Genomic DNA, 20,444 nt, shown 5'->3' on the forward strand with positions numbered 1-20,444 from the left:
GATCTCCACCTTCATCCTCACATGCCCTCCCCCCGTGTGTGTCTGTGTCCAAATGTCCCCCTTCCGCGAGGACATCAGTCATGTTGGATTAGGGCCGGCCCTACTCCTGTGTGGCCTTGTCATAATTAATTGCATCTGCAAGGACCCTATATCCTAGTAAGATCACATTCTGAGATACTGAGAGTTAGGACTTCAAGTTATACACTTGGGGGCTGGGGGAGACACAGTTCCACCGCTAATGGGCTGTTTCCAAATCACCTAGAGAGATCTTTCCAAACACACCAGGCTGTGAATCCGGATCTCCAAGAGTTATCGTGGGCAGGGCTGATCCCTGATCTCTCCCACATGCACAGGTGGGACCACAGGACCGTGTCCACTACACCTGGGTCAAAGTTCCGTCTAGAGTAGGCTTTGGTCATGACCCCGTTCTCCAAGGAACTTTTCTTCTTCCTAAATGACTGTTCAAGGTGTGCACTGAAGCCGCCTCTCCACAAAGGCTATTTCAAAGAAGAGGCCAGCGGAATTCTGCAAACCATTTTTTTATGCAGCATTCCTACAGGGGCCATCGTCCTAGGCCACAGAGTAACAGATTCTCCTAAACACAGGTGATTTATGAACCTTGCCGTGAACTTGAAAGGAACAGACTGTACTGGGCTCTCTTGAGAGCCCAAATTGGCCCACTGTCACATGTTGACAAGAAACGGTGCAAAGCCAAAGAAAGGACGGTGTGAACGGCATTGGATCAGGCTCGTCTCCTGACCCCATGCAGCAGCTCCCTGAAGCCGGAGGATGACACCATTACAGTTTTCTCCGAGTGAGTTTACCAAGGGTTCTCCGTGAGTCCTTCCCCATCTGAGGCTATGCAGTCTTTCTCTCGGATGGCCTTGGGACGAACGTCATGGCAGAATCACGGTGCAATTCCCAGTGTGTCTTCCCTGACCCAAGGAGCGATGGCACCGGAAGCCGGACCCATTTCCTGCGTGCACCCCCCCCACCCCCGCCGTGTGGTCAGGAGCGGCCACGTGACCTCCCCAGAGTAAGAGGCCGCACAGGGAACTGGGCCTGGCCTGCACGGCACCTGAAAGCACAGGCTGAGATGCGGCACGGGCCGCTGGAACTGGAACGGCCTCTGCGGAGCAGGAGACGACCCAGAGCAGAGGCCAGGCCCGGGGGACGGAGGAGCTGCCGCGCCAGCCCAGCCTACTTGCGCGGGCTTGACAAGGAGAAACGTTAACGGCCACAGCCGCAAAGGCTTCGGGCACAGTGGCCTATGTCCTCACTAATGCACATAATTCAGGATTCTGACATGTCTGTCATCTTTTCCTGGCGCCGTTCCTGAAAGTGACAAGAGCGGAACAAACTTGCATTTCCCTCCAGCACGTGGAGACACTCAAGTTCCTTCAGGCGGGAAAGGCTCCTCTGAGCTGGTCTTCTGGGTCGAGGACGTGGCCTGCTGAGTTCTGCCTTCCTCTGCAGGAGACCGGGCGGCTGTACGTCGGTCGGGGGCCAGCTGCGCACAGGGGAGTGGCGGCACAGGGCGAGCTTTGGATTCTGCACGTCCGAGCCCACCCCCGGCACAAAGCAGCTTTGGCAATGCTTCGTGACAAGAGTGCAGTCTCGTCCACGCTGCACGACTCTACGCCCTGATTAGGAACCAGAGTGGAGGTGCAAAGAACCCAAGCGTGGTGGCTCGGAGGACTAAGCCACACGAGTGTCCCCGGTGAACGAGTGGTGTTGGATGGGGGAGGGACGGGGAGGCTGGGAGGAAGCTGAAGAGGCTGCAGGGGACAGGGGCTTCCAAACACACTGCAGAGAACCCAGGGCTCTCAGAACCACTTCCCTGTCACCACCCTGCCTCATTCAGTGTTGGGTAGGAGGACCCAGGGACAAGCACCACCACTCTGCCTTTCCTTGTGTGCGCTGGGGAGAGAAGGCAGGTGCCGGGCCCTCCCCGCCCCTCCAATGCCCCCCACAAAGGACAGGGTACCCCACAGTGAGTCCGATGGGCAGGAACTCTCCCAGAGGCTTCACTTCTACTTTTTTATTTGGCAGCACATACTGAGAACAAATAATCCTTCCAATTAAGTTTAGGTTTTGACGAATCATAATAAAGAGAAGACAGGAGACACCGGTACTGGCTTTAGGTCGTGCGAGCAGGACAGAACCCACACAAAGCCAAAGGATAAGAAGGGGCGGCCCCGGGAGGCGCCGGGTGCCCCCGACAATCTCTCCAGCGCACGCATCCGAGTCGGGAGGCAGGGACGGCCGGCCCGCACCGAGGGCTCCATGCAGCCCAGCTGGCCGGCAGCCACAGCCCGCAGTTGTGTGCTGGATCCTGGCTGTTCGCTGTAGACCTCACGCTGCCCACCTCCAGGAATGTGGCATGGTCACTCCACATATGCCGGACGAGAGGGTGAGGAGAGCGCTGAGCTGCACGGTCCTGAGTGGCGGGGACGGGTGGGGACGGGGCAGCGCTCCTCGCTCCTACAGCTGGGACACCTCGTACAGGTAGGCAGCCAGCATTTTGGTTCCTTCTATGTAGTTCAGCCTGATGGAGAAGAACAGGCCGTCGTGTCGGCTGCTGTCCAGCGGTCCAGGCGTGCGCCCGGTGTCCTTTCCAGGGCTCCCACTGTCCTGCCTTGCTGGCCTTTAGTTAGCTGGCCTGGAGAATTTGGCCACCTGGTTCTCAAGTGTGAGTTCAGTCTACCTGCCCCTGCCCCACTAGGGACCCATCCTGGTCGTGGTCTAACAGAAGACACAGGTCCCACCCAGTACCCAGTACTTAAGAAGAAAAGCTTCACTTTGCTCACAGCCTCTCCCTTTGTTTGGGTAAGAGGCCTCCCCTGTGCCTGGATACGCAGGTCTCTGTCCCTTCCCTTGACCTCTGTCTTAGCCGGTGACTAGCCTACCCCCGTGACCCCTGGACAGCTCCTGTTCTCTGTCCTTCCTGGCTCTTCGTATCACCCACGGGTCCTCCCTGCCTGCCTGGACCCTCCGCCTTACAGCACTAACTCAGGGACACCTTCCATCCCTGTTGGTTGAAGAGCCGGCCTCATGTACGCATCAGCTAGAAACACAGAGAGGGGGCTCGGGACCAGCAAAGACACTGACTTTCCAAACAGGCGAAGCACGGAGTTTCTGTAGGAGTCCTGGATGATGTCCTGAGACAAACACGGGCCCTGGCTGAATCCTGCTGTGAAGAACCCCCCTGCCCAGGGCCTGTCGCCGCCTCCCACCGGAGGTGCTCGCTAGCCTGAACACAAGACGGCAGCAAGCAGAGCACTGCCCTTGGGGGGCCTCCCTGCCCGCTCCTGCTCTCCTCTCAAAGCGGCCAGACAGGTGGGGAAGGAGGCGGCGGGGAGGGAGGAAGAAGGAGAGGAAGGGGTGGAGGAGGAGGAGAGGGAGGCCGCGGGGAGGAGGAGAGGGAGGCCGCGGGGAGGAGGAGGCTCACCCTGGCCTTCCTGGGTTTCTCACGGGCAGCCATGGGGAAACGAACGCAGGGGCAGGACAGGGGCAGGACACAGGACCCAGAGCCTCACCTGTTGAGCTTCTCATTCTGGGAGTGGGCTCCGTCGTCCGCGGAGCCCACAGGCAGCAGCATGACGTTCTTCCCCGTAGCCTCCTGGAAGGTCAAAGTCACAGGAATGCTGCCACCTTCCCTGGTGAGGTCGGGCTCGACACCAAACACTGGGGGAGAAGAGTGAAAGACACGGTGAGCTTTCAGGCGGCGAGGCTGGGGACCCGCAGCACTTACTACCCAGCGACAGGAGTCCAAACCCCAGGTGTGGCTCGGGCACGGCACCTCCGCTCTCCATGTGGGCGGCGGGCACGGCCCCACCCTGGGGGCTCTCCTCAGGGCCCTTGCCTGCATCCCCAGGGAGAAGTCTCACCTGTTTTCAAGGCTCTTCTCCCAGCCATGTAATGAGGATGGTTGAAGTCAGACACCCAGGGCTTCCCACCGTGGCCCATGTACACCTTGAACTTGTTGGGGCTATGCAGGTCGGCAAACTTCTTCGTCAGGTAGCTCGTGACCTGCGTCACAAACAAGACACACCGCACTGTAGTCTGGCTTCAGCGCCAGTGCTGAGGTCCCTCTGAGGAGGGTCTAGAGGGGGGTTGAGGGGGGCCCGCAACGAGTCTACACTAAGTCTACACCTGTCTACACCAGTTTACAGAGTCTACGATGGATGTCGTTTCTCACTTCCTGCTCTGCAATACTGAGTACGACAGTGGTAACAAAATCCAACAATTTGAAGCTAAAAGGTACACTTTCATTCAAGCAACCTACCCTTTACAGATGTTCCCACAGGATGATACTTAAATCAAGTCTTTAAAAAACATCCCTTGATGTGCTTTACATTAAACATCCTATGCAGACCGAGACCGGGAGTGGAGCCCGGCACTGACTGGGGCACATCTGATGACAGAAGCTCGGGCCTCAGTTTCCTTGCAAGAAGGAAGTCTCTCATGCCATATCTCCAGGAAATCTCAGAGGGGGCAGGGTTGACTGCCCCCTCTGGGATTTTCCCCTTCTGGAATCAAGCCCGTCCACTCCTCACACTGGCCCAGATGCAGCTTCTGTGGGTTCTCCCTGTAACATACTTGGCCCGAAGCTGGTATCTGCCCGGAAGCCTTACAATGAGGTCAAGGGTCAGGTTTTAGCATGTTTCAGCAGTGACAAAGGTCACACGTGATGCTTTTTATATGGCCTTTATCTCTGATCAGTTTCTGAACTGCTTATTCAGCCAATTACGGGGTTGCGAGGAGTCAAGAAGTAGGGAGGTGTGGGTCTGGGGTTCAGTGCCCTCCTGAAAGTCTTCATGCTCCGAGTCCGCCGTGGCAAAGCCGCCCCAGCCCACGTCCCGGCTCCCTCACATGCCTGCTCGCTGACAACTTCTGGAGTCATGTTGGGCACGAGCCTGATGGAGAACTTGCCAACCACTTTCCTAGGAATCACGGTCTTGGCCCCTGACCCAGAAAAGGCACCTTCGATCCCGTGAAGGGAGAGGGACGGGTAGCGCCATCGGTGCATCAGGATGTCTTTCTGCAGAAAACAAGAAAAGGAGTCAGGGGACAACACTGCTTATGAAGGAGACAGCAATGGCATCTAAGTTCCACCAGGTGGCCCGTGGCCTGGGGTCCACACCATCATGGGCATCAAGTACCGACCCAGGAGGGCTAAGACACGAGCCTGCCCCAAATGTGCTCTGGAACCTGCTTTGACACAGCACAGTGCGAGGGCTCTGTCACACTCCCGCAGCCTCAAGCGTGGTGTCCCAGACCGCCCAGGGCTAGTCCGCCCCACGACCAGCTGGGCTCCCTGCGCCCTGCCCTGGCACTCACCCCTGCTGACCCCGGAGTGGCCCCCACACTCTGTCACACTTCTCTGCCCATCTGTCTCCTGGCGAGAGGAAACTCACGGGCTGGGCCTGGCCATATCCCTCTTGTACCCCAGGGTCTGTAGCTGCAATTCTACTAACAGCTGCATCAGATGTAAACGCACACTCGTGCCACACAAGCCAAGGACGAGACTAATTAAGAAAAAAATCCCAACGCAACTTTTTCTTCATAGTTAAGTAACTACTTTGAGCCAATGCTTTCCACGTGGTCCTTGGCTGTTGAGGACACCTTTAATCATCTCTGTGCCCGGCGGTAAAACATCATTTTGCAAACGCAAATCAGGCAGAAGCTGCCTGCTACTGTGTGTTCTCTGTGTACGTTCTCCAGCTCCTGAGTTGTCAAAAGTCAACACGTGGCATCTTTAAAAACCTCCTCCTTCCAATTCCAAGCCTGGTAATGTGCTGCTTTCCAGCGTCAGGACCACCTGAGGACTTGGGGACACACGCAGATGCCTGATCTCTGCCGGCAGCCCTGGCTCCTGCCCATGGGAGTCCCCAGCACAGGGCCTGGTGGCAGGCGGGGGCGGGGGCGCACCCACCTTGCAGCTGTGCAGCAGAGTCTCCGTCCCCACGTCCCTGGCGTACTCCTCCAGGTCAAAGTCGATCTGGTCGTAGAGCTCCAGCTCCTCCTCCGTCACGGGGGCCACGGCCTCGTTGACGCCGGGGATGAGGATCTTTCCTTTCTTGTCCACCAGACAGCCTGGGAGGGCACAGAGCAGGGGTGCTCACCGGGCGGGCGGCAGAAGCGCAGCAGCAGTCCCACGGGGGACGGGGGCCCCCACCCCAGCAGTTCCAGTTCCTGGCAGAGCACTCAAGCCCTGCCTAGGAACAATCAGTTAAATGTCTAAACAACCCAGCGAGGGGAGCAGTAGCATCTCCCCACTGTAACAGAGATGCAGAAGTGGGGGTGACCTGTCCCCTGTCACGGAACAGGAGACAGACCAAGCAGACTGCCTCTGGCAGGCTTCCTGTAAAAGCCACTACACTGACCAAGAGTTCTTTTTCAATCCAGGTTGCATAAGAAACTAGCGGCTCCCAAACGAGGGAGTCTGAGATGAACAGAGCAGAATAGGCTCCCATGCTAGAAACAACAGGCCGCACGTATGGTGGCCGTTATCCAAGAGGGAAGGGGACAGAGCTTAGGCTAATCCTGGGATGAGGCAAAGTTTCGTCAGCCTTGACCAGCAGGATGCTGCGAGGATGGGGCTGGGCCTCCCTCACACAGGGCGGAGCAGAGGGGGCCCTCGCTGGGGTGCTGGGATGCCAAACAGACCGGGGCAGGTGCCCTCCAAGGGACAGAAAACACAACTGTGTCCTGTGATCCTACGGGACCGCTCAGACAGGGATGACGGAGCCAGGGACTGCCCGGGTTGGGTCCCTGAGGTAAGGCAAGGTTTAGTGACACACAGAGGGGTCCAGGGAGACAGAGGCAGAAACGAAGCATCTTCACCTTTCAAAGGGAGCAGTGAACGGGAGGAAGCAGCAACAGGGAAAGAGACAAACGCAGTCCACAGAGAATGGGGACAGCGCCGAATGCTAAGGACAGCCTGAAACAAGGCCACTCCGGCTTCCCCCGCAAGTCGCCGGGCAGTGAGTGGAACCCGTGCTTACCCATCAGCGTGATGAGATCCGTCATGGCCTCGTGCACCGAGCCCCCGTACACGCCTGAATGCAGGTCTTTGTCACTGCACTCCACCTGGACGGACACAGAGAGCCCTCCGTCAGCCGCTCGGCGGGAACTCAGCCTGGCCACGGTGAACGCAGAACATTCACGAGGTCCTCAAATCCTCAAAATCAAAACCTGTTCCCTCCAGGGACAGAGCAAGGCATTCCTAAATTACAAAACTTCAGCAGCAACAAAAGAAATACTCTTTTGGGAACACAGACCGGGGACAGCAGGGCTGCTGACCACAGGTGCACACACACGGCTTCAGAGACCTTGCGCTCTTCTGCTGAAAGAGGACGCGCACCATGAAAGGCGGCCTGTAAGGACCTTGAGCCTGAGGACCTGTGGCCAGCACCCGCCCTCTGCTCCCCTCACTAGCCTGTGACCGGCGTCGGGTTTGCCGCCTCGCCAGGCCCGAGTCTCCACACCTGTGAAATGGCCGAGTGGGAGTGACTGACCACAGCCCCTGGGCTCTTGTGTCAGACTGTTGGTAGTCTTGAGAGACGAAGGGCTCAGGGCAGCAGTGACCATGATGCTGGCATTTTCAGCCTCCAAAGACTCCTTTACAGGAACCAATTCGCTCAGTGTGCTAGACCCGGCCTCGTCTGTGGAAGGGACGCGGGCTCACCTGAGCCCAGCCCTCCCGCGTTGCCCCTGAGCCCGGCTTCTGCATCAAGCACAGCCACCTGGTCCCCTCGAGATCTCTGGTCTAGGCAGAACTAAGGGCTGAAAGGTGAACATCCTAGTCTTTAACAGTACGTCTTCCTGCAGCATTTGCTCAAGTCAGCTCTTAAATGGCTACAGCAGCTCGTCTTTCCTCAATGGCTCCAAGACAATTCTCCAAACACCCGGCAGCTCGAGGTGGCACAGAATGGACTCCAGCTACACAATCCGGAGGGGGGTCACACGAAGACCCGGCCCACGGAGAAGGCTCTGGGATTCTCCATCGCACGCGGGGCCCCCTCCTACTACGGAAGGACAAGGGAGTCTGCGGGCGGGGAAGAGACCCCACAGAACACGAAGAACTCGACACGATACCTCGATGAAAAAGTAGCAAATGCCCCTGAGCCCGTAGGTGATGCAGGGCTTCTTCTTCCCCAGCCAGTAGTTGTCGGAGATGCAGACGTAGTCCACGTCTTTGAAGAACGTGTCTTTCCGGGAAAAAATCAGGTCGTCCAAGCCTTCGGAGCCCGACTCCTCCATGCCTTCCAGACAGAACCGGACGTTGACTGGGATTTCCTGCGGGAGGGAAACAGGCGTGGGGAGGCCTTCAGTTCTCACGCGGTTTTCTTTCTTAGGCACCACACACAGGAAGTCACCAGACGCTCTGCAATCACAAATCTCACTCAACTTCCTCCAGAGCCATTGGGTGGGCTGTGTGCGCCCTGTGGTGACCCTCAGTCCTCACGTGCTGGGCGGTCCAGGCTCATGCGTGCAGCCGGCCGCAGCCACACCTGCACTGCGGACTCCTGCCAAGGACGCCACAGTATGACCACACTTCCTACCTGCAGGGACCGCTGCGCGCCCCAGCACCCATCAGGAGTCTCCAGGGAAGCCCGAGTGACTCTCTCCATACCACAGGCCACAACACAGTGTGGCAGGGACTGGCCACCACCCCGCACGCCAGAGCGAGAGGGCGCCTGTCCCCATGCCCGGGCGCTCCACACCGCGACCTTCCACGCGCCGAAGGCCCTTCTCCCGCAGAGCCCAAGTAAAGTGCAAGGCACCGCCCCACTTGGCTCCTGCTCTGTCTCCCAGGCTCCCTGGCGCCTGCAAGAAGTGGCCCTTCCACAGAGGAGCGCACGGAGGGGCACCTAAGCAAGGTGACTTGCCAAAGGTCACATAGGCTACAAAATGGCAGAGCCCCCACGTGGACACAAATCCCTGGGGTCCTTGTTCAGAACTGCCCCCAGAAGGCCCTTTGCTCCACCTAGGTCGCCCCCTGCTTCTGCCTCCCGAGCACAATCTTTCCTGGGACCTGGCATGTGGAGGGGCATATGTGAAGGGCTCTGGAGGCTCCGCCCTGCACACAGCACCCTCCTCTTGGTCACCCCCAGATCCCAGGGGGCCCTGGAGAAGGGGGAGCCTTCACGGTCTCTGAGACCAGTCAGCTGGAGGTTCTGAGCCTGTGCTCCCTCCTGTGCAAAATGACACGGTGGACCAGAGAGTCCCAGGCCCTCTCCAGACCCACCACTCGCCCTTTGACAAGAATGCTTGTCTTGTTACTCTTATTTTATCGCAGTACAAGATAAAGCATGACGCAAAAACAGTCTACACAATGTTGAGGAGCAGGTTAAAGACAGTTGAAAAGATCAGTAAGTAACAAAATACAAAGTCTCTGACAGCTAGAAGTCTGGGCGCCCTGTTCCTCCCTACTTTTCTATTTTACAAACTTTAGACAGGGACAGGTATTTCAGTTAAGGAAATGTATCTTAAAAAATAAGAATCTTTCAGAAGGGACGCCTAGGTGGCTCAGTTGGTTAAGGGGCTGCCTTAGGCTCAGGTCATGATCCCAGCGTCGTGGAATCGAGTCCCACATCCGGCTCCTTGCTCGGCAGGGAGCCTGCTTCTCCCTCTGCCTCTGCCTACCACTCTGTTTGCCCGTGCGTGCACCCTAACAAATAAATAAATAAATCTTTAAAAAAAGAAGAATTTTTCAGGAGGATAAAAACCACCCTGAGAAAGCTAGGGGCCGCCCACTCCCACACGGCCCACGGCTTAGCCTCCGGGTGAGGCATCTCAGCGGCAGAGCCTGCGGCTGAAAACTCGTATTTCAGGTGCTGGCTGGGGTCCTGCTAAGTCATCAGTACTATGACCTCCGGGCAACTATAAAACAATTACAATTCCTAAAGCTGGAGAACAAACCTACAATCTTACCTCTGATCCCACTGTGCTGATACAGTTTTGGGGGACCTTGCCTTCTCATATCCTGGGGATCTTTGATCTTTACGGGCTGTTCTGGGAACACACAGCCCTGCTTTGTACCGCTCTGCTGGAGCAAGGCAGTTAGCTGTGATTCGAGTACCTGATTGGTCTTCTGGAAGGCTTCCAGGGCATTCAGCCAGCCGGCCACTGGCCCCTTATCATCGGTTGCGCCTCTCCCATACAATCTGCCTGGAACAGCAATCAGCAGGCCCAGTTACAATCCAAGGAAACAGACAAGAAAGCGCGTTGCTGGTGCACAGCTGACAGCATGTCAGCGCCGCCACGGGCAGCTGGCCGGAGACCCCCTCTTCCAAGCGGAAGCCCCGTTTTCATTCTGTCCGAATCCCGAGTCCCACTCCTCCAGTCTGGTGAGACTCTGCCAGAGAACTCCCCATAGTCACTAAGAGCAAGCCCGTGGCTGCTCCCAGCTGCCCTCCCCTCCTGCCAGCAGACACCGCCGTCAGCCAGCGCCCCTGTCCCTGCCGACCCAGGCCGAGACTGCTGGGACTGCTCCAAGGGGCAGCCGGCTCGTTCATTCCAGTCGACCTCCTCCGCCAGCTGGTAGCAGATAAAGGTAGGCAACCTAGTCGTATGTAGGACCCACGATGCACCATCAAGAGAGAACTAGAAATCTCACATACCCCCAGTTGTGACACCTAATTTGGTAAGGAGAAGACTAGATTCATTATTTACTTCTCCACGGTATCCCTTTGAAAACCAAAGGACACGTCCGCTACTGCTTCTCCTCCATGTCGTTAGTCTCAGGATTCCCCTCTGCACACCCACTCCTGGGACCCCTAACAAAGGCTGGTGGGCACTGGCCACCACAAAGGTCACTGGGCCGTTGAGTCCAGACCCTGCTCCCCACCCTGTCCTATGATGCATAAGCTCACCAGAGGGGGACCAGGCCGGAGGAAGGACAGCACTTGCGCCAGGTGTGCACAGGGCTCAGTTCCTCTCTGGCCAGGTCTGTAACAGCCAGGCCTTGGACTTGCTCATTTCCAACGTGTTTTTAGTATTTGACAGTTGCAGCAAGAGCACCCTGAAGCAGCAGGACGCTCCCAGCCATCGCCACTTTGGGAGTTTCTTTCCATAAACTAAACCCACTTCTCACAAAAGCTACAGAATTCTCCTAAAAAGCATCCTTGCTCCTGTGGTAAGCACTGACTGAATCACTTACTCCGACATTCCGAAACTGTGCGGGACAGAGGTGTCCAAGGCGCTGTGCTCCTCCCTCCCAGGCCCCCCGACAAGGAGAAGGACGCGGCCGCCAGCTGACCACCAGGAAATGTATCTGTGAGACGCACTGTTACCCCAGCTTCATCCACGCCTGAGACCCTACCGCGGGCGCCTGTCTGTCAGATTTGGGAAGGAGGGAGTGGGAGGCCTCCCAGGACAGTGGGTGAGCAGTGCTGGTGCAGAAGCCGGGGTCACCTGGCACAGGTGCCAGAGCAGTGCTGAGGAGAGACATGTGGGAGGGACAGAGGAACCCCGCTGAGTCTCCTGAGAGGTGTCAGGGTGAGACACATGGCACTGAGGTCCTCATGCAGCAGGGAAAAGAGGGGAGGAGGACTCGCAACTTCAACAAGCAACAGGCGAGCTCTCCGCAAGGGGCGTGTGGTAGCTGGGGAGGAGCCCCGCGGGGACTGCGGGCCCACAGGAGCACAGTGGGGGTGACGGTGACCTCTAGGTTTGTGGAGGGGCAAGGAAGGTGGGGGGACCGTGTGGAGGCGGGGGACGGGAACCAGGAGGAAGGGCAGGCCGGAGAGCAGGGGAACAGCCGCGCATGTGCGGGGCTAACGCTCAGCGGGGGCCTACTGGGAAGTCAGCGACCACGCTGTGATCCGACCGTGGCGCGGAACTGAATTCCCTCAGTGACGTTGCTGCAAGTGCCCAGTTTCCTCGACCGTGCACGGTAACGGACACAGCTGACCCTGGGCCAGGGAAAGGTCTGGACAGAAACCCAGCGCGTCCAGCTATAAGGACTTGGATTACAGACAGTCCAGACTTAGCCCAAGGGGGCGACACACAAGTGAAGGGGCTTCCTCATCTGGCCAAAGACAGTCAGGTACAGAGACGTGGAGATTCAGGAATGAAGGCAGGAAGAGGCTCTGTACCAGAGGGGTCAGGAAGAAGGGAGGGCAGCCTGGAGTGGGTCCTAGACCGACAGTCTCAAGTGCCCGTGGGTGTGTGGCCCAGGCAGGGCTCGAGGACCATTTCCGAGTGATCATTACGTCCCCAGCCAGTGCACCCCCTCAGATAGAAGAGCAGGAAGGCTTCTCCAGAGCAAAGTATCACTTACCGTCGCGTTCCACCAAGGTGAAGGGCTCGCTGTCCCAGCCGTCCTCCAGGGCTGCGGGCTGCACGTCCAGGTGTCCGTAAATACACACGGTTTTCTTCTGCGGGTCGGAGCCCAGCTTGCCGAGTAAAATGGGAGGGAGCGGAATCTCAGAGCCGTCAGGGAGCTAAGAGTCAAGAAGGAAGCAATCGAGCACAGCCTTTGTTTAAAAACCTGGTGCTTATAGTAGATATTATTCAAGTATCTGGACCATTTTATGTGTTCTTATCAATCAGCCTATATCGTAGAGTTCAAGAACACAGTGTTCTGCTGCAGCAGTAATGGACAAGACATTCCTTCCCCATAATCCAGAGCACTTAGACTGTATAATGTTCACCAACTGTAGGCAGTTTGGTAAATTTTTAAAAGCTGATTTTTTTTTTTAACTTTTACATTAAGAAAGCATATTATGAAGACTTAAGTTTGGGGTACAACTTTGCTCAATATTTTTAAAATAATGGATGAAAACTACTACCATCTTCTTTTTTTTATTTATTTATTTGACAGACAGAGATCACAAGCAGATGGAGAGGCAGGCAGAGAGAGAGAGAGAGAGGGAAGCAGGCTCCCCACTGAGCAGAGAGCCTGATGTGGGACTCGATCCCAGGACCCTGAGATCATGACCTGAGCTGAAGGCAGTGGCTTAACCCACTGAGCCACCCAGGTGCCCCTACTACCATCTTCTTAAAACAGGAGCTACACATTTGAAATTCTGCATGTGGATCACAATTGTGCACAGAAAAGGATGCAGACCGGGACAGAAGAGAACAGAATTTGTAGCAAGCCACAGTAAAACCAGCAGAGAGAGCCGGAGCTCCCTCCTCACACTGAACCAGTCTCCCATAAGCCCCTAAGATCATGAGTGCGGGGGGCGGGGGGTGGGGTATCAGGGTATCAGTCAGAGCACTAAGTGGACAGGTGCTCTAGGCCGCCAGGATTCTTGCAGGATCTGTCTTTCCAGTGAACTGCACTTGGAAACACTCACCTCAGTAACTCTTGGTAAGCCACAGCACCGGTGCAGCCCTGAGACTGACTCAAGGCCGCCCCCCCACCACCCCAGGTGAAGCACTCCCAGAGCTGGGTTTGTGCACTGCTTCCCAAAGGACAGCCCCAGCCTTGAGGGGTAAAGAATAGTTCCTTAGACTCACGACCCTGGTCACACGTGACATGTGGCACTGTGGCTGCCACTGGTCTGCCACTGGCCTCAGGAGAATCATGATTTTTAAATGACTGATTTTCTCTAAATAAATTTCTATTCAATATAGCTAAAATACTGAGACACTTTACCGTTTTTCTGAGATGCCAATTGGGCCCACAGATAAATTTGTGCTGAAATTCACACTGCAAATTGCAAATCTCTGCCCGGGCATCTCTAACTACTTGCAACAGGGAAGAAGGAAGTCTGGCTAGAATGAGAGTCACGTGCTTACGGGCTACCACGGAACGGTACCACTCCCCTGGAGGACCTGTCTGGACAAATGTCTTCGGCAAGGATTCCACACGTCTCCCCGCTTCTGCCCCATCCCCGCGGCCACCTCCCTGCTCCAGCTCCCAGCCCTACACTCACGGCCCTGGCGTCCCGGGCCTGAGTCCATCCTGTACACTTGGTTCACTTCTTCCCTCACCTCACCGCTTGCTCACAAGCCACGACTGTCCCATTTCCTCAGCACTTCTGTCTGGAGGTCAGGCAGGACCAGTGACCAGGTCCCCCACATGTCCTGGCCACGCGCCCTTTCCACCCTCCTGCCTGAGCAGCAGCTGGGCAGCAGACAGGCCCGACTTGACGTTCCCGCAGCAGCCGAGGCAGTGGGCCCGATACCAAAGAGCCTGCCAGCAGCCTTCCCCACCGTCCATGCCCACCTTCAATCCTTGCCCGCCAGGGGCCCAGGCTCTGAGGTCCATCACTGAGACCCGAGCTCCAAATGTCACTGTTCCCCCGGAAGCCCGAGGATGCCCCGGCTTCCGCACCTACCCGTGATAACACCCAACTCCGCCTCCACACCTGCCGCACGTCACCACGGCTTCCTAAAGTACGGATCACTGCTGTGACATGAAGGGACAGCAGAAGAAGCTGCCACCTTACACTACAAGGATCTCTGCAGAACTTTTCTAACGGTGATGAAATCAGTCAATTCCTTGATAAGAACAGGTCTTACGTAACTCGGGAGGGCTGCGGTCATTTATCTTCTGTGGAAGGCCCTTTCTGAAGAAACGCACGCAGTGCTAGTGTTAAACAGAATAAATCTACTGTAATGAAACAACTCTTGTCAATTGTTTGCCAGCTAGATTTCTGTTTTGTTGTTTTCTTACTATATTAGGAAAAAAGGGAAGGGGAGCAAATCAATTATGCTTCTCAAGAAAATATCAAGTGGGGAAAAGTGTCAGGAAGATACAGTATATCTTAGGTCAATTATTACCTTTCTGGCCAAATGAAATCTCGCACATACAATACTGCGTGGGAATCAGGACACCCATGTGTGAATCTCCTTCACCGTCAACTGGTTGTGGGCGCCCAGCGGAGACACAGCCCGCCTGGGCCTCTGGGTTCTTCTCTTTATGAAAAGACCACATGCCACTGAATGTCCACACATAAAACCCTAAGATTATAATACCAGCAGACACTTCGGTCACCAGTCAAGAGAATCGAGATAAGCCAAACCCTGTCACCCCCTGTAATGTAAAAGAATATTACAAACTTGGAAAATACATGACATGACACATGCCATTGGTGTAGGACTTAAAATCATCTGAAACTAAAAAAGTGAAATAATATACCATTAGTGCGATGGTTCATTCATGTCAGGAAGAAAATGAACCAATGTCACCGGTCAGAATTCTACAGTAAAATGCAGCTGGGCCCCCAGGCCCAGTAGCTCTTTTTCAGGAATGAACTCATATAAAAGTGTTGTTTCTACCAGCGGGGACACAGGGAGCACAGCACAGTGACTGGGGGTCTTTATCCCTTTTACACCTACACAGACAGTGTACAACTTCCTAGTTTGAATGCACACGGCTTTCTAGGAGGCAATCTCAGTAATTTTCAAAGAGTGACCATGACATTACTTCTTCTTTTTTTTTTTTTTTGAAGTAGGCTCCACACCCAGCATGGAATCAACTAGGGGCTTGAACTCACAACCCGGAGATTAAGAACTGAGCTGAGTCAAAGTCAGATGCTTAACCCACTGAGCCACCCAGGTGCCCTGACATTAACTTACTTCTGAGTAACCTCAACACTTGAAGAAAAACGCTGAATATTACAAAAGCTTTGCCCCCATCCAGCTGAGAAAATTATACAGGTTAGTATCCCAATCAAGACTTTATTTGTTTTAAAGACAAGCAGATTATCTGAAGCAAAAGATGTTTTAAGAACATGCTGAGTCCTACCTGCCTGGGTGGCGCAGCTGACTGAGCGTCCAACTCTTAATTTCAGCTCCAGGCATGATCTCAGGGTTGTGAGATCGAGCCCCATGTTGGGCTCTGCATTCAAAATGGAGTCTGCTTGAGATTGTCTCTCCCTCTCCCTCTGCCCCTTCCCCAGCTCACATGTGCCCTCTCTCTCTCTCTCAAATAAATAAAAAGGAAAAAAATAAAAGAAAAAAGAAAAAGAAAAAAAGAATGTGCTGGGTCCTTAGGTAGGTCTGCTAGCTGTGGTTCTGTAATTCCCAGAGCACTAGTGCCATACCTTCTGCTTTCCAATATCTACCAATTCCACTGAGCCACCCAAATGCTTGATCTCTGCAGCAGCAACTTCCAGCATCTTCCTGATTTCGCCTCTCTTCTCGGGCCACGCAGATACACTCTGGATGGCTACCCATTCTGCGAGTTTCTGTTTGTGGAAAATAAGCAAAAAGGGATTCTAGAAAGGTGTTCCTTTAAGGAAGGAAGAGTATTCACAAATTTGCTGCCTGCAACCACTCCATTTTTAACATGATGGCTAGATGTCAAAGAAAAGAGCGATCACGTTTGTTTTTTGTTTAACATTTTAAAAAAACCTGGCTGTATCAAGAACTACAGCATAACAGAAAAATGTCAGATTGTGTGTTTTTAACCATTAAGCATGAGATGAATGTGAAATGTACAAAGTTCCATAAATAAGTCTGAATCTAACAAAATTACGACTACAACATAGAGAAAATACGCCAAATTTTCACAGTCTAAGTTAGTTTGTTATTCATGCTCACTATGGCCAAGTTCTTTGCAGTATAATTGTTAGACTGAGAGTCAAGATTTCATCTGAAATGTCTTCCGAGAATAACTTTAAAGCACAGTTCTCTAATGTCAAGAAACAGATTTAATTTACAACATTACCAAATCATTTAAAACAGATGAAATGCAAAAAGGAAGTTAAATTTCTTTAGTCTCTATGTATCACATGAAATTGTACATGCAGATTAAATAAAAATCTCTCATTAGCTCTACTATTTCTGGAAAAATATATTTTTTGTCAAGGGCTAAAAGTATAACTGGCATACTATTACGATGAGGCCGAGGAGAAGACTCTAGCTAATACACATACACTTCCTGGTAACCATTTCTTTCGTGGTGAGAGCTGTAAGCGCCACTCTCTCCGCGAACTCTAAGTGTGTAACACAGGACTCCTAACTACAGTCACCAGGCTATCCCAGTGAATCCCTGGAACTCACTCATAACTGAAGCCCCCACCCTTTGACTGGCCTCTCCCCCTTTCCGCCAGGCCCCAGTAGCCACTATTCTGCTTCCTGCTTCTGAACCTTCAACTTTCCAAGATTCCACATATAAGTGAGATCATGCAGTATTTGTCTCACTCTGTCTAGACAGTATTTTTTAATACTTAATTTAAATGGGACAGCTCCTACTAGTTTCTTGAAAGTTCCTCTGAGCCCTGCTGGATTAAACCTAATTTTAACGTTTACTACAATAAACATTCCCTTACCTTAATGTAGCGATCCTGATTTTGATCGACATATTTAAACAGGGTAGTGAGGGCAGACATCTTTCAACCAGATCACACACCTTGAAGGCTCCTGGAAGGAAAAACCACCCGTCAGTACTGCCAGTGAAGGGTCTGACTGAGCAGCAGTCTGGAGTCCTCCTATTTAAACTGATAAAGAGCTGCCCCGCCCTCAAGGCCATCACGAGGACTCCAGGAAGTGAGCAGAGAAGCGTGGAGAAGCAGTTAGGGTTTCACAGTGATCTCCTTCTCTTTTCTCAGAAGGAAAATATGCACAAAATTCTGCGTCAAAATGGCACATAACCAAAGAAAGGGTCTGAGCTGAAGACCATATCTGATGTAAATTAGAAGCAGGTAGTTCCTGGTAACACTGACTTACCAGCACTCAAATTTTTTGGAAAGCACACAGAAAACTTCCCATTTACTATTACCATAGAGGAAATAATCACTCCAAGGATGCCAGCAAAAGTGTCACATTCTGCTACTGTCACAAATCCACAACACAGCAAACAAAACCCAAGGAGAGGTAGATAAATTGTTTTAAAAGTTGATAATCTGAGCCCAATGGTCAAAGGCAACATGTGACACCCCCACAACGGCCGGATTAAGATAAAGGAACCTCTGTGGAAAGCACAGCCTCCCCCCAGGGTGCATTTGCTATCCTGTGTGGGACCCAACACACTTTGCTCCACCTTGCAAATACAGGGGAAAGGAAATCATCTCACTCGTCATCTTTAAAATGGGAATGTATAGGAAACAAAAAGGATCCTGGTTTGGGGACTTCCAAAACTGTCTCCACTCTCCGACTGACATTTCAAATTCTATCAAGTGGTAAGGCTGGCCCAAAGCAGCCATGGGAAGAGCTCAGCCAGACCACAGTGATACCAAGGATGTCAGAGATGCAGCTATAGTCCCAAGATCCTACAATATCTAGGTAGTTCTAAGGCCTGGACATACTGTAGACACAGAGTACTTTTTTCTGGGTATGGGCTTCCAAAGTGATTGCTCAGCAGAGGAGTGACTGTATAGTGACATGAGGCCTGGCAGCTGTTGAGCGGATTAAGGAAGTTACCCTCTAATCCGTGCGCAGCAGGACTTCGGTAAGGGCAGGGCAAACCACCCAGTTCTCAGAGCCTTCTTCCTCCTCTCCAAACCACAACCACGGAGCATAAAATATTTACAAAGCTCCTAGTCAGCCTAGCCTGCTTCAGCTGAGGCTTTTATCTGAAAGACAAGACAGTCCACAATGCTGGAGAGGCATTTCATGAGCACTAGTAAGTCAAATTTTCATGTCACCAATAATGCAAACAAAGAAGCTATCTATGACAATTCGCTACGCTGGGCACTTTTCCTTCAGGTCCCTGGTCATGATATAGCCCAAATCCCAAGCTCACTGAGCACACTCTCATTGGTGCACCCAAATTAACCAACAGCAGGACGCCTGGGTGCCTTAGTCCATGAGGCGTCTGCCTTCCACTCAGGTCAGGATCCCAGGATGCTGGGATCGAGTCCCACATGGGGCTCCTTGCTCAGTGGGGAGCCTGCTTCTCCCTCTGCCTGCCACTTCCCCTGCTTGTGCTCTCTCTCTGAGACACACAATCTTTAAAAAAAAAAGAAAAGAAAAATTAAGCAATGGCCTTCCATTGGTTCACCCCAATATATAACTACCCAAGCTGCACTTTTCCCAAAGACTAAACAGAGGCAGGCCTGCTCAGCTCTCCATGCCAAGTCCTCAGGGCTGGCTAAAAAGTAACTCCTTCCCGGAATTAGTAACCTAGTCAAAGGAGGTCAAGCCAGGGCCAGTGTCGTCCTCCCACTCAAGTCTGGGTTATTCCTGTCCCAACCTGCCACTCCTCCCCATCCAGTCCCCAGCCCACGACCTGGGGCCACTTTCACTGTCCCCCCCCCACCCCTCCCCCGTGAATCCCACCGATGAAGGTAAAAGCGATGCGTGGGAGTGAACAAGAGCACACATTATGCTTCCAAAATAAATGCCAGGAGCTCTGAGATGTCCTGGGGGCGGGGGTGACATTCCGTAAATGATGAGGCCAGGGAGAGGCCCGGCCAAATGAGGCCGGCAGCACCCGGGCCCCTCCAGCGATGCCTACGGCTGACTTTGCTCTGAGCGTCCCCAGCCTTGTCCCTCGGGAATTCAGGGCACACCGTGGAGTAAAGAGACGCACGAATCCTGGCTTTGAGCCCCCAGAAGCCAGTGAAACCGGGGCAGGAACCTCCCACGCGCCACTCGGGGGCTTGATCCCAAACACGCGTACAGACCCTCCTTCGCCACTCGTCCCTGCACACGGGAGGGGCAGTGGCCACACCGCGTCGGCGCGAGGAGGAACGTCCCCACCCAGGGGGCGGCTGGCAGGGGCAGGACCCGGGGGCAGGACCAGCTCCATCGTCCAGACGAGGAAGCCGCAGAGGACACGACGGAGCGAGCCGCCCCCGGCCCGAACGCGGCCGCCTCCCGGCCTCAAACGCCGGCGGGCCCCAGCGACCCCTGACCCCGGGCCTCCGCCGGGCGCGGAGGGGCTCCGGTACCCCGCGGGGCTCGTCGGGGGCCAGCAGCGGACCCTCTGCGCGCCCTCCCCGCGCCGGCAGCCCGCAGCGCCCCGGACCCCGGGAAGGCCTTCTCCCGACCGGGACGCCCGCCCTTCCCGTCCCTGCTGGCCACGCGGAACGGGCGGCGGGCCAGGCCGCGGCCCCGCTCCCACAAGCCGAGGCGCGACTCCGGCCGTCCCCCGAGACGCGCCCGCCCCGGCCCCACCGAGCGCGCCCGGTGCCGCCCGACTGTGCCCGCGGAAGCCCCTCACCGCAGCGGCCGCCGCGCCGGTTCCGCACCACGTGCCCGGTCACGCCCCTGGCGCGGGCCCGCCTCCCGCCGCCCCGCCCACCAATCCCCGGCCTCGCTCGGAGGGCTGGCGGGGCGTCCCGCCCTGCCCGCCAATCCCAGGCCTCGTCTGCAGAATGGGCCTCGCCCCGCCCCACGTCGCCCCGCCCCGCCCCTTTCACCAATCACCGGGCTTGTTGGAGAGCCGGCGACTCCCCGCCCCGCCCTGTCCCGTGGCTCCGGAGTCCGGCGGGGGCAGGTTTCCCAGGCCGGAACCCCAGGCCGGAACCCCCCTCCCCGCCTCCCGGCCCGTTTCCTCCTTCTCGCCCGGTTCCGCCGGGCGGGGTTCCGGT

General features: G+C 54.9%; 1 protein-coding gene across 5 annotated transcripts; it reads right to left on the minus strand.

The window, feature by feature from the left end:
• Positions 1-2,026: 2,026 nt before the first annotated feature.
• On the minus strand, positions 2,027-20,176 carry CNDP2 (carnosine dipeptidase 2). Of its 5 annotated transcripts, none has more exons than XM_082698681.1 (13): positions 20,029-20,084; positions 18,331-18,482; positions 17,241-17,331; positions 16,011-16,154; positions 12,293-12,455; positions 10,091-10,179; positions 8,104-8,304; positions 7,011-7,095; positions 5,939-6,099; positions 4,880-5,044; positions 3,891-4,032; positions 3,540-3,687; positions 2,027-2,548 (listed from the first exon to the last, which is right to left on the minus strand). In XM_082698681.1, exons 3-13 carry the CDS (start codon positions 17,298-17,300, stop codon positions 2,485-2,487), a joined length of 1,422 nt encoding a protein of 473 aa, XP_082554807.1. In that variant the 5' UTR covers positions 17,301-17,331; positions 18,331-18,482; positions 20,029-20,084; the 3' UTR covers positions 2,027-2,484. The 5 variants fall into 5 exon arrangements, with proteins under 5 accessions (XP_082554807.1, XP_082554806.1, XP_082554805.1 ...); XM_082698680.1 differs by having other exon boundaries at positions 19,976-20,067; XM_082698679.1 differs by lacking the exon at positions 18,331-18,482 and having other exon boundaries at positions 20,075-20,176.
• Positions 20,177-20,444: the final 268 nt, after the last annotated feature.

The sequence above is a fragment of the Mustela nivalis genome (genome assembly GCF_964662115.1).
Source record: "Mustela nivalis genome assembly, chromosome: 14".
In the NCBI taxonomy this organism is placed as follows: Eukaryota; Metazoa; Chordata; class Mammalia; order Carnivora; family Mustelidae; genus Mustela; species Mustela nivalis.

Coding starts and splice junctions, on each gene's coding strand:
- CNDP2 (XM_082698679.1), bottom strand. CDS start 17,300: ATGTCTGCCCTCACTACCCTGTTTAAATATGTCGATCAAAATCAGGAT. Junction 5,045..5,938: donor CTCTGCTGCACAGCTGCAAG/GTGGGTGCGCCC, acceptor TGTTTTCTGCAG/AAAGACATCCTGATGCACCG. Junction 3,688..3,890: donor GAGAAGAGCCTTGAAAACAG/GTGAGACTTCTC, acceptor CTTCTCCCCCAG/TGTTTGGTGTCGAGCCCGAC.